Consider the following 17,626-nt stretch of genomic DNA (forward strand, 5'->3'; position numbering starts at 1 on the left):
TTACCACAACATTGCTTTTCTACCTCCAAAGGAGCGATTTCTCCTGCCTTTTCCCATTTCCATGCTTCATTAATGGATGCATACTGAGGAAGTTTGATGATGACCCACTACTTAGTCCAATGACCCTTTCTGTAGTTACTTCAACTTCCTCACATTTAACTCAATGAAATCAATTTCTGTTCTGAGCCATAAGAGAGTTTAAAAGTGTTTTACGCTGCTCAATCTGACCTGGTCAATCCATAGTTTGCCCACGATGATGTTGTGCACTGTGGAAGTGACCTTCCTCCACATATAGTGGTGACCCCCAGAGTTGAACTGTAAGTGGATAGCACCTGTAGACAACAAGAGGTAGCTGGAATCATTACAGACAGGAAACAGGTCTCCTTTCATTTGAGGATAATTCATACATTCTAACCTCCATTGTACCAGAACTGATGGCGGAGAGCCTCAGTCAAGTGTTCAGACAGGAACGAGGTCTGGCTCCCTGACAATGCAGCTAGCCTACTTGCTTAAACATCAGTGAGGATGATCGGACACTAGTCACAGAACAGTCCCAAGGTGTTATTTGACATTTTGCAAGAGTGAAATTGTGTTTGACTGAGAAATGAGGTAGAGTGGATATAAAACAGGTTTCAAATGAAAAACCATGTTGAGATGTATTAATCCAGATGCAGCAAGACAATTAGAATAACACTAAAATTACAGAATACAAACTTCTGACAGCTAATTACCCTGCACTGTTAGCTCAACTTTCCATTTTCACAGATGTGATTTGATCCGCTGAATGCTTTCAGCATTTCCTGGTTTTGTTAAACATTAACAAATGCTGACCGCAAGTTTGCTCGCTGAGCTGGAAGGTTCGTTTGCAGCCGTTTTGTGACCATACTAGTATGGTTACCCAGTGTGGTGATGAAACATCTGAAAACAAGCCTTCCAGCTCAGCGAGCAAACTTACATCCAGAACTCAACCTGAGCTACAAATCTTCTCAAAATTCATTAATGAATGCTTTTGTGCAGGGTGGAGGCAGGCAGGAATGATTTTTGGTGTAAATTCCAATGAGGGCCTAATACAACAGCTAACTTCACTTGTTTATTTTCAAGTTGCAAACAACACATTGTACGTTCTCCTCTTTTAAAGCAGGGTCCATTTTTCTCATTTTCAGACCACAGTACAAATAAAAGAATGTGATTTTTTGCAAGCTAGTCAATTTTCAACCAGTAAAAGGATTGAAGAGTGCTTGGGTGAATAGGAGATACCCTGGGAATGATTAGAATATCCAGGAGACAAGCGAGAGATATCCAGAGAAACTCTCCACTCCACAGGACGATCTGCATCCCACATATTACTATGAAAAAAGGATTGTTGACAAAGCAATCATGCAATTTTTATTTTCCAGGACATAGGGCGGCACGGTGGCTCAAAGGGGCGGCACGGTGACACAGTGGTTAGCACTGCTGCCTCACAGCGCCAGGGACCTGGGTTTGATTCCCACCTCAGGCAACTGACTGTGCGGAGTTTGCACATTCTCCCAGTGTCTGCGTGGGTTTCGTCCGGGTGCTCCGGTTTCCTCCCACTGTCCAATGATGTGCAGGTCAGGTGAATTGGATGTGCTAAATTGCCCGGAGTGTTAGGTGGATTAGTCAGGGGTAAATATAGGGGAGTGGGTTTCTCTTCGGCAGGTCGGTGTGGACTTGTTGGGCCGACGGGCCTGTTTCCACACTCTAGGTAATTTAAAAAATACAGCTTGCCAGACTGGGAGGGTGGCAAGTTGGAGTGGCACTAAATAATTGTTTTGCATTGAAAGTATTTCAGAAACCTGAATGATCAGGATTAGAGGAAACAAAAAGACAAGTTTTAATTTTCTGGGGCTGCAGGCAAAAGTGTGGGACAAATGGAAGAGGAGCTTTTCTGCAGACAGCAAACTCTCAAGTGAGAGGGGGCAATGGTTTGATACTCAGACCTTTGTCCTGACTGCTAATCATGATTAGCAATCTGCTGCCCACACTGAACTCAGTGGCAGATGGCTAGTGTTTGGAAGGCTTTTTGGTAATTTTGTGACAAGCCTTTTAAACCAAGTCCTTCTTATTCTAAGAGAATAGCTTTCCCCAGCAGGGTCTCACATGGACAAAGAGCACTGAAAATCTCCTTCTTGATAGAAACAAAATACAACGGTTACCATTTCATGAGAATTTGCCAAGCACAGCCCAATATAACAGGAATGCTGATCCTTAATCATATTCACTCCCTAGCAGAAGAGCTATAACTAAGAAAATTTCATCGACAAACAGAGACCTCTCATTAAGTCTAATAAAACCTTGAGATGTGCTTCTGCGAGGGAGACAATTCTTTTAATGCAAACAGTGCCCCTCAGTAATCTCACTCTTCCTGCTTGGAGGAATATAATAGACTGCGTTGGTGAGACCCTTACCTAGAGGCATGATGGAGAGGTACTTCCCACGGAATTTGCTCGCAATGGTGATTTCCTGCCATAGAGTCCAGCCGTATTTCGAATAAACATGGTGGGCAGCAGCAGGGGGATGGTGGCTCACCTGCAAACAGGAGACACACATACACCTAGGTCAGGTCAGGAACAGATGCGACAGTATTGTAAGCAGGTTGTTCAGAGTTACACCATCTTAACATAGAGTACTTGACCTGCAGAGATAGAGAAGCAGGAAACAGCTACAGCACTGAAAACTATGGGGCAAATTAAACCTATTGGACCCTTTGGGAATCTGGTGAGCTCGATACAATGCTGGAGTTCCACTCTAGCCTGTTTTAATTTCCATTGAACTCAGTGACGTGTAGTGTTGGGCAGGAAGTAAAACTATGTTCCACCCTGTCCCTTTGGAATTCCTGTCCAGTGAGTTAGTTTATAAAAGGATCCCTGTTGATTTTAAGACCAGCAGGATTTTGACAAGCAATACCTTTGATGTGAGAGATACGGTAACAGAGTCACAGAGCTATAAAGCACAGAAACAAACCCTTTGGTCCAACTTGTCCAGACTGACCAGATATCCGAAACTAATTTAGTCCCATTGCCAGCATTTGGCCTATCTCCCTCTAAACTCTTCCTGTTCATGTATGTAACCAGATGACTTTTAAATGCTGTAATTGTACCAGCCTCCATTACCTCCTTGGCAGCTCATTTTATACAGGCACGAACCTCTGCGTGAAAAAGTTGTCCCTTAAGTTCCTTTTAAATCTTAACCCTCTCACCTTAAACCTATTCCCTCTATTTTGGACTCCCTTACTCTGGGGAAAAGACCTTGGCTTTTCATCCTATCCATCACATCATGATTTTATAAACTTCTATCCATCCCATCATGATTTTATAAACTTCTATGGTCACTCCTCAGCTTCTGACGGTCCATGGAAAGTAGCCCAAGCCTTTCAGGCTCTCCCTATAGCTCAAACCCTTCAACCCTGGCAAAATACTTGTAAATCTTTTCTCAACCCTTTCAAGTTTCACAACATCTTTCCTATAGCATGGAGACCAGAATTGAATGCAAAAGTGGCCTAACCAATGTCATGTATAGCCGCAACATGACCTCTCAACTCCCTATACTCAATGCTCTTACCAATAGAGGCAAGTGTACTAAAGCTTTCTTCACTACCCTGTCCACCTGTGACTCTACTTTCAAGGAACAATGAACCTGCACCCCAAGGTCTCTTTATTCGACAACACTTTCTAGAACCTTACTATTATGGGTATAAGTTTTGCCCTTATTTGCCTTACCAAAATGTAAAACCTCTCATTTATCTAACTCCATGTCATGCTGACGAATGAAAATCCTTCCATTTTATACCAAGGCTCACAATCGAACATTCCTAAAGGCAGGGGATGAGATGGGACATAGTAAAACTCCTTCGTGCTTTTGTTTAACTCCAATCTTAGCAGATGCCCTTTTTCTGGAGATTTTAGATAGTGCTATGTTTTCACTTATTGCTTTGTCAGTAAAGTTTACGGCCTCACTGAATGCATGCAAGTGGCTTGTGATACATCAACCCGAGAGAACTGCGCCCTAAAACCAGCTGCATTGAATGCAATAGTACAGGACAGCAGGGAATCTCAGGAAGAAACAGTGAAGCACTAGCGATAGAAAAAACTCAATGCATTGGAAATGGAAAGAGAGCGAGCGAGCAATAGATGGCAATGGAAAGAGCGAGCGAGAGAAAGAGAGGTGGAGATACAAATGCAGAAAGGGCAGGAGATGGAGGGATAGGCAGAAAGAGGCATATTGGAAGAAGCAGCACTTGGGGATTGCAAGAAAAGAAACAATGAGCAACTGGGGTCAAATGATTTGAGATGGAGGGAGGGACACACTGAGGATTGGAGTTGGAATAAAAGAGTGATAAACTGGAATTGGAGGAATGGATATATAGAGCTACAAAAATTTAATTGATGGACTACAAAAGGAATGGAAGAGTTAACTGTAACTTGATAGGATAGAAATAGAAGATATGTTTATGATACTCACAAGCTGGGGAGTACATTCTTTGATAAAACTAGAAGGAACTTACCCCATTTAATGAGAAAGATATGTTGGTTAAATTAAGATGAAGAAGATGCCTATGTATTTTGAAATTTACTAATCCAAAATAACCTAAATGAGAAAATACATTCTAATTTGTGCATGAACACGGAGTACTCAAAGATGTATATTCATTAGCTGTACTCATTGGGGACAGTAATTATATGCTTTTCAATAGGATCTTATTTATAGATATGAAGATTCTGATTGCAACTTTCAGTGAAATGATGCAGTAGGGAATATACATTACCAGTTTCTTAATACTCAGAGGTTAACAGCCTATTTAGCCCCGTAGATCTATGTAATAACTAGGTCAATTAACGATTTGAAAACAGTCCCATTATTTTGATCATTTAGTAACTGATGGGAAAACTGAGGTGGATTTATTGGTCATCCCTTTGTCAGTGTTTGAAAAATGTAACCTCAAGTCTCCTACCAATTGCAGCAGTGGCTGAGTTACTGTCCTCTTCCCTCAAGTCGCAGTTGAGTTGCAGCAGAAATTACTGATGAATTTCTCTTCTGTCTACTGACCATATGGATCTCACATGAAACACATGTGGGCAGGCCCAGTGCAACACCTTGCAAGAGAGGACTGGCCCCACAAAATTAGTCCAAGATATAACACAGCTTGTGTGGGGTTATCTGAAATGGTGATGGTTTTCTAAAGACAAGACTGAATAGAAGATTTTTTTGGCACACGAACAAGTTAGAACTGGTTTGGGAATGCTAGGTGTGAGACTGTGCTTGAAATATAGGAGCTCTCTCATATCCTGGATAGTAACTGCCCTTAAAATGTTTGATCACAACATTTTCAAATAGAAGTTACACAAAAATGTGTCCAATTATTTCAAGATGATCCATCTCCTTCTCTCAGGTATGTATCGGACTGTACTGTCGATATTGAAAGCACTACTTTTAAAAATCTGTATTTAGAATCACAGGACTGACTTATAATCAAGATTGTTTTAAACAATACTGAAATTAGTCAATATCTAAACACATCTCTCAGATACATCGTCGAGTGACTTCCACTGAAATAGTCAACTGTTATTGCAGATAAATATGGCAGGCATTTTACACAGTCCAAAGACCCATTCAAAGCAATGAGATAGATGAGATTTTTGGCGACTTAGACTGTTGAAGGAATATTTATCAGGACAGTAGGACAACTTTCTGGACTTTTTCAAATTATGTCATGGATTCCTGTTTTCCACCTGGCCTAATGGAATAGGTAAGCAGTGCCTCAATTTAATATCGGAGATAGTGTCTGTCACAAAGCTAGTCTCTGTTTTTTCTAAAAGCTATTCCTTGGCTCAAGGATATCTTTCAGTGGGGCAATAAACTGGGCCGGACTCCCATCAGTCTGGTTTGGTACAAAGATTAAAAGAATTTTGAGAGGCCTTTTGTTTATATGTAAACAGATGAGACTTCAGGCCAAAGTGGTCATGCTTTAAAGGTGACCTGTATAAAGAAAGGGGAGTGGTCAGCTCTCTAGCTAGCTGAGCTGAGCTGAGCTGAGCCAAGCCAAGCAGTTTTAGTTTAGTCTTGAACTAGAAAGTTCAACAGGGAACTGTGTGGAAACTCACTCTCTCTCTCTCTCTCTCTTTCTGACTTCAACTTCAAACTGTGCGCATGTGTTCCATTTATATTGGTTTTTAAAGGGAGTTTGGTTTTGGGACTGTTGGGAACAGCATAATTAAGTCTAGCTGGATAGGTTGAGTTCTGTAGGGTTTCTTTATTCTGGTCTTTGTGTTTCATGGTGTATTTTTGTGAATAAATTTTCTTTGTCTGTTTTAAAATCTAGTAGTCAACCTAGTTATCTTACTCCGGGTAATTTTCACTGTGCACTTACTGAAACAAATTGCAAAGTTAGGTCTAGGCTTGCCTGCTTAAGAGTGGTCTGGCCTAGTTCATAACATGTCACTCTCACAGTGAAATGTTCCTCTGGAGTGCCAAATCCTGGTATACATATCTCTGAATGGTTGGCAACATTTTAGTAACTGAACCATTGTAATAAGTTCATGAAACTCAGGTGAAGAGACAAATTCATAGTTAAAGAGGTGAGATGTTGTAGTTTAGTGATATCATGTTTTGCATTCTAATTGTTTGCAGATTATAAAAGGAAGGGAAGACTGAAGAAAGCAGGGAGATCCATAATTGTGATTGTGGGAAATATTGAGGTAGAAGGAAAGGGCCCAGTTTACCAAAACCAGGAATCATAAACAGGACCATGAGATTTAGGAGCAGATCAGTAGGTTATTCAGCTCATTGAGGCTAATTCATTCAATAGGATCATGGCTGATTGGATGGTCTGCAACTCTACTTTCCTGCCTTATCCTCATAACCCTCACCTGACTCAAAAATCTGTCTGTCTCAACCTAGAATATACTTAATGACTCAGCCTTGACAATCTTCTATGGTAAAACAATTCCATTAATTCATTACGCTTACTAGAAAAAGAAATCCTCGTCTGTCTTATATGATTATGTCAAAGATTATGCCCTCTAATCCTAGATTCTCCCACAAAGGAAAACAACATCTACCCTGTCAAGGCCACTAAGAATCTTACATGTTTCAATAAGACCTCCATGCACTCTTCTAATTTCCATCTGTGGTCTGACTAGTGGCTAGTACAACTTTAGCAAGATCTCTCTATCTTTATGCTCCATTCCCTTTGAAATTAGGAACAAGAATTAGAAATAAGCTCAACAGTCCCAATTACCTGCTGAACCTGCATGCTAGCTTTTTGTGATTTATGCTCAAGGACATCTAAATCTCTCTGTACTGTAGCTTTCTGCAATCTCTTCCCATTCAATAATATTCATCTTTTCTACCTCCAAAGCACATAATTTTACATTTGTATTCTGTCAAGTGTTTAACTACTCACTTAACCTGTAGACTCCTCCTGTCCTCCTTAACACTTACCTTCCCACTTATTTCTGCTTCATCTCCAGACGTTGCAATAGTAGATTCACTTTTCTCTTACAAGTTATTAAAATATTATTGTAAATAACTGTAGCCCAGCATTGATCCCTGTGGCACTCCATCAGGAACAGGTGACCATCCTGAAAACTCCTCGACAATCTTTGTTTTCTGTTAGTTAGCCAATTCTCTATCTATGATATTACACTGTCCCAGACACAACGTGCCTTTATGCCACCAAGTTGCCTTTTGTCTGGCACCTTATTAAATGCCTTTTAGATATCCAAATATATGACAAAGAATTTGTTAGACATGCTCTCCCTTTCATGAAGCCATGCTGATCTTGATTTTATGTATTCCAAAATGTTCCCCTGTTACATCCTTTATAACAGACTCTAACATTTTCCCAGGATGGATGTTAAGCCAACTTGTCCACAGTTACCTGTCTTTTGTCTCCTTTTTTGACTAAGGAAACTATTACATTGGCAGTTTTCCAACCTTCCAGCATTTTTCCCAAACTGCAAGAACTTGGAAGATTACTATCAGTGCATTATCTCTGTAGCTACTTCATTCATAATTTTATGATGCAGCCTATTAGGTCCAGGGGATGTATTTAATCCCATTAGTTTTCCTAGTACTTTGTCAATAGTTATTGTGTTTATTTCCTTGCTCCCCCCACCACCCACTTTAGCCATTGATTATTTAGTATTTTTGGGATGTTATTAATATCCTCTAACATAGAGATTGATGCAAAGTACCAACTTGACTCCTCTGCCTTTCTTGGTTTCCCATTACTATTTCCCCAGCATTGTTCTTTTTGAAGCCTGTTTTTACTTTGGGGTCTCCCTTCCTATAGTACATATTTAAAGAAGCTCTACCTGTTTGATTTTATATCACTTGCTGGTTTGCCCTCAAAGTTAACATCCTCCCACTTTATTTTATTTGGCCATCTTTCGTTACCTTTTTAAGCTTTCCCAATCCTTTGGTTTACCATTAATGTTTGCCATATTCTTTTTCATTTTGATATTATCCTTAACTTTCCCAGTTAACTAGTTGGTTTATCCCCTTCCTAGTTTCCTTCTTTCTCACTGGGATATATTTGTAAAATCATAAAATATTTTGTTAAATGTCTTCCATTGTTCTTCAATCTACTTTTCTGCTAAATTTCTTCCTCAGTTTGTTCCAGCCAACTCAGCCTTTTAGGTTTAGCCGAGATGTTTCCAAACCAACTTTCTCACTCTCAAACTGAAGGCCAAGTTCTACAATATTATGGTCACTAGTCCCTCGGAAATCTCATGCTCTGAGAACATTTGTAAAAGCTGCCTGATTACAGATTGCCAGATCCAAAATAGCTGACCCCTTGTTGGATACAACAAAACTATTTCAGCAAACTGTCCCAAATACAGTGTGTGAATTCTTCCTCATGGCTAATTTGGCCAATTGATTTTCCCAGTTTACATGATGATTAAAGTATTGCCATTTCTACATGCCCTCATTATCTCCCAATTTATTCTCTGAAACAGTATAACTATTGTTAGGTGGCCTTTAAACTTCGTCATCAGCACCTTCTTCATCTTTTTATTTCTCACCTCTAAACCATATGGATTCTATATAATCCAATCCTAGATAATTAATTACTATCGCACTTTTTCCAACCTATATTAACAAAGATACACTACAACACTTCCTTTTTACCCAACATTTTGAAAAGTTGCATACCTTTGAATATTTAGCTCCCAGCTTTGATCTCCTCATAACCTCATCTCAGTATTGGCTATAAGATCATATCCATTAAAGTCTATTCGTACCATTGATTAATTTTCTTTTGTACACCATGTGTATTTATGAGTTACTAATTTTGACTTTTTACTACTTTTTAAATGTTTGTCCCTTGTCCCTTCCTGTTCCACTTTGGGCATCATCATCAAAAGAATTGCCCTGTAATGCTGCCATATCTTTTTGCTTTGTAAGCGCATATACTGCCCCACTCCAGAATTGTCAGTTAATTTAAAGCCTTCTCTACAGCCCTAGGCATTCTGTTTGACAAGACAAGGGAAGGGTGTCCCAAAGGGACAGTTCCCTTCATTCCCAGTACTGGTGCTAGTAACCAATGAACTGAAACCTATTCCTCCCACAGCAATTGTTCAACCCAATATTTAAGGTCCATGGCTGTTTACCCTGAGCCACTTAGCCCATGGCTCAAATAATATTACTTTAGAGGTTCTGCTTTCTAACTTAGTTCCAAATGGTTCAAAATCTTTCAGCAGAACCTCTTTTCTAGTTCCATCAATGTCATTGGTACTAATGTAGACAACAACTGGATCTTTCTCCTCCCACTTTAAGTTGCCCTTCAACCTTCAAGCAAACGTCCTTAACTCTGGCACTCAGCAGACAATGCATCCTTCAGGACCCATATTCAAGGCTGCCTAAACCAGTAGCTATCTCCCTAATTATACTATTCCTTACCATGATTACATTTCTATTTCCTTTTCTCACTTGAATGGCTCTCTAGATCATGGTTCAGTGGTCAGTTTACTCAGTCTTTCTGCAGTTCCCACACTTCATGCACACAGCTTGTATCAATCTACCAACTGTTGGACAACGGGAGAGACAGAGGACCCTGGACAGCTGCCCCTTGGGAATCCCAAAAACCCAAGAAGAAATTCAGGAGTAACATCTTCACACAGAAAATGATGAAAACGTGATTATTTGCTACCACGAAATATTTTGGGAGCATGTATAGGTTTATTCAATAGGAATACAGATAAGTACATGTCAGAGATGGCAATAGAAGGATGTCATTATATAATTAATGATGTAGGCTGGGAAAAGGCTCATATGGAACATAAGCATAAAACATGTTAGGGCCAAGTGTTCTGTTTCTATGCTCTACATTCATGTATTTCTTGATTCTGTCCGAAGCTCTTTAAACAATGCATTTAATCTAGTAATGGATCCATTTAGGACTAATTTCTTCCAGGAATTCTGCAGATGTGTAAAATGAGTTGGTCTTTAATCTCTTTCTTTAGTCTGGGCTTTACCAAAGGATAGTCTGTAAAGTTGAATTTACAACCGAATGGCTAATCAGAACCTGTGACAGATGCTTCGGAATTGTAGAGTTACATCTTCATTAGGAAACAGGAAAGGGCTGCACCTAATTCTGCTACTTCTTTCAGCCTCTATCCCAGCCTGTTCCTTATCCCGGTCCCAAGCCTCCAACTCGGCATCGCCTTCTTGACCGGTCCATTGTCTTTCCCACCTATCCGCTCCACCCTCCTCTCTGACCTATCACCCTCTCCCCCTTCATCTACCAACTGCATTCTCAGCTACTTTCTCCCCAGCCTCACCCCCGTCCCACTTTATCTCTCAGCTCCCCCCCACCCACCCCCTCTCCAGCCCACACGCCTCATTCCTAATGAAAGGCTTATACCTGAAACGTCAATTCTCCTGCTCCTCGGATGCTGCCTGACCTGCTGTGCTTTTCCAGCACCACACTCTAGACTCTGATCTCCAGCATCTGCGGTCCTCACTTTCTCCTTGTGACCCTGACTTTGGCCGCTTGATTATCGTTCCTCTTTTTAATTATACACTTGAGAAGAGACCACAGGTGGTTAGGCCCTACATGGTGGAATGTGACCCTTAGTCTTCATGGAAGCCCACTGGAATAATGGCACAGAAGCAGAGTGGAGTTTAAGGTTAGGAACAAAGGTATTTAGTAAAACCACTAGAGAAGGCAGTTAAAGTCATACTTTGGTTCGCGCTGGTTTTAGGCAGCCGCTTACTAAAGTCTGGGATCAGGATCAGGAATGATGGTGACCAAATAGTGGAGGAAACCAAGCAAAAGAAAACCTCTTTGGATACCATTCATTTGGTTTTGTTTCTTTCCTCAGTTTCTATCTCCCTATCATACATTGCTTAGGAGTTTGAGTGAAAGAGAGAGTCAGAGCCAACCCAATGCCTTCACACTGACAACATTTCAGCAAGTTGTTACTGGATTGATAAGGAATAACGGTTGATCTTTGTTCCTGAACCCAGGGCTATTAATGTTGCTGGCCCAGTCTCTGACTGCAACCATGCGTTTATTCCAGGATGGTAGAAGATGAACTAGATGGAGTTTGTTGTTGCTTTCTCTAGAAACACCTATTTTAACCAGGTCAAAAGATTGAATCTGGCACCTCCCTGAACCACATGGTTTAGCACTAAGCCAGGTGGCACACTGATCCTCCGGACCCCTAATGTCTTTCAAACAAATGGGGTGACACGGTGGATCAGTGGTTGGCACTGCTGCCTCATAGCACGAGGGGCCCAGGTTCAATTCCATCCTTGGACTGTGTGTGGAGTTTGCACGTTCTCCCCCTGTCTATGTGGGTTTCCTCCAGTTTCCTCCCACAGTCCAAAGATATGCAGGTTAGGTGGATTGACCATGCTAAATTGCTCAGTGTCCAAGGATATGCAGGCTGGTTGTACTGGCCATGGGAAATACAGGGGTTACAGGGATAGATCTGCATGGGGTGATCTTTGTGTGGATAGGCTAAGTCACCTGCTTCCATACTGTGGGGATTCTATGATTTGAGAAATTTGGAATTAAGCCTGTGTGGAAACCTGTCATCACACAAACACTGATTAATTCGATTGTCTGTAACTATGACACATTGTCTACACAAGGCTCAGCAATTAAGCCAGTGAGTAACAGCCCTCAGGAAACCCCTTACCTGCTCACACAGTGAGCGGAAGCCGCTCTCTTCTAGCCGGTCCAGCTCAAACGTCTCCCCAAGCAGAGGATTAAAAGGCTTGGCCGTGCGATGTGTAGTTGTTGAATAGGAAGACACAGAGAATGCAGCCACATAGCACATCTGCTCTGCAGGATTTTCACATCTAGCTGCCTTGTCTAATAATTCGTGATACTCCAAGTCTTCAGTTAGTCTCTGAAGCATTGATAAAGGCTCATTGAAGTTAACCTGGAATCAATGAGAACACAAGTTCAATAAAATTAATAGTTATTTCAACTTTTAGAAGGTGCCTTTGCTTTGTGCATTTATTACTCTCTCTCTTGTTAAATGGAGATATTGACCCTTTTCAAATAAAATGCCTTTGCACATCAGTTAAGATAGCAGACAATGGAATTATAATACAGACATATTAATCACTCACATCATCACACCTCATCAGTTATAGGGTCTCACCAACAGCACCATGCAAATGAAAGATAGTGAATTTCTTCAAGGGTCCTCCCAATCACCAGCTGTAATTGCAACATAATACAGGAGAAACGTCCTGTTTACACAAATTCTGCTAGGATTCTATTGATTTCCTGACTGCATTATGGCAGATCAAAATGACCGTTACAGAAATTCTTGGCTAAGACCCCACATCAATCTAGGATATCTATTCCTCTAACATAAGATATCACAGTTGCGCTGGCCCTGAAGAAGGTCCTTGTGTACTGAAAAGGGGAAGCTTGACACAAAATGTTCAGCTCCACACTGACACTAGTCTATTGTTATACCTTAGAAGATATGAAACTTGAGTGAATGCCTATCCCAAAGAATAGCACCTGAGAATGCAGCAACTCTCAAGCACTGCTCCAGGAATCAGCCTATATCAGGAATGGGACTGAACCCCACAGGTCCTTACCCACAGGTGATACAGGTACCAACTGAGTGGTTATTCAGCCACAAAGGATCAAAATAATAGATTCAATTTGTCCACAGAAATGAACTTTTCAGTATAAGTTACTGAATATTGAAGAGAGGAACGTGGCTGATTATTTCCTCTGCCCTGACAACTGAGGTCACCAGTTATCCGCTGGCTGTGATTGGCATCAGATAAGAACTGGACCTTCCTCAGACCTGCACTGGGCAATATGTTTACCATGCATCTCGGAAATCCTAAAGCCATTAGCAGAGACACCAAAGTTTTTGATATTTATGATACTTACTCCCCCCAGGGCTATCTTCCCTTAACAACAAAGAATTAAGGATGTTAAGTTAGATAAAATCAATGGTGAGTGTCCCCTGGTTACAGTGTCATCCTTGTTTCACTCTTGTTTCAGTCAGAGGATCCCCGTTTCGATATGGCTGATCAGCTTTCACACAAGACCACTTACTGCTCAATTACAGCAGACTGTCCATTTAGACATTCACATATTTACTCTGGTTTAATAAAATTCTAGACCATTTCTCACTGCTATGAAATGAGTTCTGAAGGGATTAGAAATTACTTCAGAATTTTCTTGATAAACCTTGGAAAATTCTGAGTGATTGAATCCATGATAAGGTTTTTCTAATCAACCTGCTCAGAGATGCAAGTATACATCTTTGGAGTAGCTAGGACTTGAACATAGGTCTCCTGGCTCAGAGGCAGGAACACTGCCACTGAATGGTATTCCATGTGATGGTATGAGTTTGGTATGAACAAGCATTACTCAAATTGTAAGCATTATTCTCATTACTGCAACTATTTTATATTATTTGAGTTGAGCAAAAGTACCATCCACAATTAGTGACAGGTCAATTTCTTCCCTTAACTGTATGCAGCCTGTTTTAAACCTTGAATTAGAAGTAGGTTTATTGTCCTAGAATCTAGAAATTTGCTGAAGGTTTGAAGTGTTGAGGTAGATATGATAATTTTAAAGAAAATCCTGGATTTATATAGTACCTTTCAAGATCTTCCAAAGAGCTCCACAGTCGATGGAAGTATTTTCCCCAAAGGAGTAATGTTGTAAAGAAGGAAACATACCAGCTAATTTGTGCACACAAAGATCCCATCAAAAGCAAAGTGGTAATTTGTTTTATTGCTATCACTTGTGTGATAAATGGTGACCAGGACATCAAAGGTAACTCACCTCTTTTCGAATAGTGCCATACACCCAATTACCATAATTACATTCAAATGAAAGAGGTGGTTTAATATGGGGGATACACGTGGCAAGTACTTTACACAGAGGAAGGTAGGTGCCTGGAACACGTTGCCAGCAGAGGTAGTAGAGGCAGGCATGGTAGATTCATTTAAGATGTGTCTGGACAGATGCACGAGTAGGTGGGGAGCAGAGGGATACAGATGCTTAGGAATTGGGCAATAGATTGAGACGATGGATTTGGATCGGCTCAGGCTTGGAGGGCCAAAGGGCCTGTTCCTAGGCTGTAAATTTTCTTTATTCTTTGTTAATATCTCATCCATAAAGTAAGGCATCTGCAGCAATGTGGTGCACCTTCAGAACTGCACGTAGATCATGTGCTCAACTTTTCTATTACTAAACCTAATCAGAAATTCGTGTGCTTGGAACTCCTTATACTTCATTTCAATTCAATTTAGCTCATTACTTTCGTTTTAATTTGCCTTTGGTCACCGTCCATTCTCTCTGCGCTCTACAGCCCCTTTCTTTGTGAAAACAGCAGGTGGTGCTATTTGATGCCTTTGACCTTAATAGCTGAGAACATTATAAGGTTATTCCACAATGCAGCTCAAGGATTAGGACAGAAAAAGGTAGTGACGACAGGTCAAACTCAAAATGAAATCAGCAAGTTGGATGCAGTCTCTACATTTTGCATTTTACCTGATTGGTGCTTTCACAGCTTCATGCCTGTTTTTAAAAGGCAGATTGGGTTTCTGTGCTGGCATTAATCAAAAACAATTTTTTAAAAAATTGATATTGGTATCCCCGTATTATTTCTTGTCCATTAAAGAAGTCTGTGATCCAAAATTTTTTTTTAATACAACAGGAGCATGGTCAGTCAGATGGATTCTCGGCCAAGTGTGCTGTGAAAGTGCAGATGAAGGTTGTGGAGGAAGACACTGGTATAAATAATGGTCGGTGTGAGATAGTGGAATCGTGTCGGATTAATCCTTTTTTTAAACCCCTTCTCCCCACAATTAAACAGAATCTTCTCCCCACAATTAAACAGATAATCTTCAAATAACTACTATTTCTGCCACAAGAGACTGTTAATTAAATTACTTCCCATCTTCAGTACCATACTGAGAGATAGACCGGAGGTTTGTGGGTCATCTCAAAGTGTCAATTTTCTTTTTATTACTGCTAGTGTTCTATTTAATTTTTAAAGAAAAGTTGATGATAATAAGGCAGATTGGTAATACATTGGATTAGACTGATCAAGTCCTCTGACAATGGTTTCAAGCCAGATAGCCATCTGATATTTAAAGACCACTAAACGTTGTAAGTTCAACATGTACACATTGAAATTTCAATGATCTAGTTTCACATATATTTACTCAGTTTTGTGTCTGTCAGCCAAGCATTCTGAGCAGTAGCAGAAAGTGAGGACTGCAGATGCTGGAGATCAGAGTTGAGAATGTGGTGCTGGAAAAGCACAGTAGGTCAGACAGCATTCGAAGAGCATAAGACCCTTCATCAAGAATGAGGCTTGTGGGCTTGGGTGCTGAGAGATAAATTGGGGAGAGGAAAATGAGGAACCTGTTGAAATCCACATTAATCCAGAGTGGTTGCAGGGTCCCAAGGCGGAATGAGGTGTTCTTCCTTAGGGGAAGAATGTGGATTTCAACAGTTTCCTCATTTCCCCTCCCCCAACATTATCACAGTCCCAAGCCTCCAACTCAGCACCGCCCTCTTGACCTGTCCATTGTCTTTCCCATCTATCTGCTCCACCCTCCTCTATCACCTTCATCTACCTTTTGCATTCTCAGTTAGCTTCCCACAGCCCCACCCCCCCCCCCCCCCCTCCCATTTATCTCTCAGCCTCCCCTCGGCCCACATGCCTTATTTCGGATGAGGAGCTTATGCCAGAAACGTCGACTCTCCTGCTCCTTGGATGCTGCCTGACCTGCTTTTCCAGCACCACACTTCAGATTCGAAGCAATAGACCTCTTGTACAAGGAGAAGCAACTGTGGGTTAGCTTCTAGGAAATGGCAATCATGATCTAATAAAGTTCACCGTACTGGTTAAGAGAAATAGGTGATAAAAGAGGCAAAATAATTGACAGGAAAAAAACAATTATGAAACAGAGAAAATGGAGAGAATTGAGTGCAATATGAGAAATGTTTTATCAAAGGGATACAACAATGGTGGGTAATATTTAAAGGAGACATTGCTTATTTCTCCTGAGATCTATTCATAAGACCAAATGAGCCAAAAATGGGTTTCCATAAATAAGAGATGAGGTCAACACTGAACCTAAAGAAAGAAATATGTACTAACACACAAAAAACAAGGAGTAGAGGACAGAAGTGAACATGGTGACTTAGAAAAATGTTAAAGATAATCAAAGTGGAAGGTCAAAGTGATGTTCCTTATTTTGGATTCAGTGTTATTGGAACAGTGTCGGAGATCAGGTTGGGAGAACTGGAAAGAGAAACAAAAGTGTTTCTCTTGCCACTTGATCTGCTGAGTATTGCAAGCATTTTCTGTTTTTGGTTTATACTGTTACATTTACCATCGCACTGTGTGTTGGGGAAAGATGTTAAAGAACAGTCTCATGTTCTGTGTTCAAAAGTATAATCACTCTTTATTTGATCATCACTGATCTCTCTCAAGCTGGGCTAGAATTAAGAGGGTGACTGGACCCTATGTGAAAGCCAGATTTGGAGCAGTCTCTGGCCTCCCCCGCACATGTGGTAAAGAGCTCAAATAAAGATGGATTGTACTTCTGAAAACAGAACTCAAAACTGCTCTTTGACATCTCTCCCCAACACAGTGAGATGGTAAATGTAAACTAAATAACTGAAAATGCTGGCAAGTGGGAAGAGAAACAGATCTGATCCTATCCTTATAGTTTTCCCACTCTGACCTCCCGGAATGTTCCAATGACACTGAACCCAAACTGTGGAACAGCACCTTGTCCTTCAATCTAGCATTTAACAATCTTCTGGACTCAAATGCTGCATTCAACAATTTTGACCTCTATTTTGTTTTTGTTTGCAACGGGTAAAACAGGATTAATCTGCCACCATCTCATCGCCTCACAATATCCTTCATGCAGACACGTGCATTCTCACAGTCCAGTCCACTCTTACTGTAAGGCAGCCTCACACTGACTGTTACTTACAGAGGTCGTTCTACTATAATGTGGGTCCTGTCAACGCAAATTCACTTTAATGCGATTGACGAATTGGGGATGCTGTTCAAAAAGCACAACTTTTAATAAGAGTTGTCTGTAAAGCGATTACATCACCAACACTAAGCGCTGTTTC

The 17,626-nt window shown here is 40.7% G+C and overlaps 1 protein-coding gene across 6 annotated transcripts in view; it reads right to left on the reverse strand.

Annotated features, from left to right (window-relative positions):
* Positions 1 to 17,626, reverse strand: part of LOC122562796 (oxysterol-binding protein 2-like) — a 343,122-nt gene that overhangs the window by 17,185 nt on the left and 308,311 nt on the right. For all 6 annotated transcript variants that reach the window (XM_088000163.1, XM_088000162.1, XM_043715996.2 and 3 more), the window contains 3 exons: positions 12,171 to 12,416; positions 2,430 to 2,550; positions 229 to 332 (listed from right to left, as the gene is read on the reverse strand). In XM_088000163.1, coding sequence (XP_087856289.1) covers positions 229 to 332; positions 2,430 to 2,550; positions 12,171 to 12,416 — 471 coding nt within the window. The remainder of the gene's footprint in view (positions 1 to 228; positions 333 to 2,429; positions 2,551 to 12,170; positions 12,417 to 17,626) is intronic.

This window comes from Chiloscyllium plagiosum, unplaced genomic scaffold (genome assembly GCF_037043375.1).
Source record: "Chiloscyllium plagiosum isolate Xiang-an unplaced genomic scaffold, Cpla_swu_hap1 HiC_scaffold_24, whole genome shotgun sequence".
Taxonomy (NCBI): Eukaryota; Metazoa; Chordata; class Chondrichthyes; order Orectolobiformes; family Hemiscylliidae; genus Chiloscyllium; species Chiloscyllium plagiosum.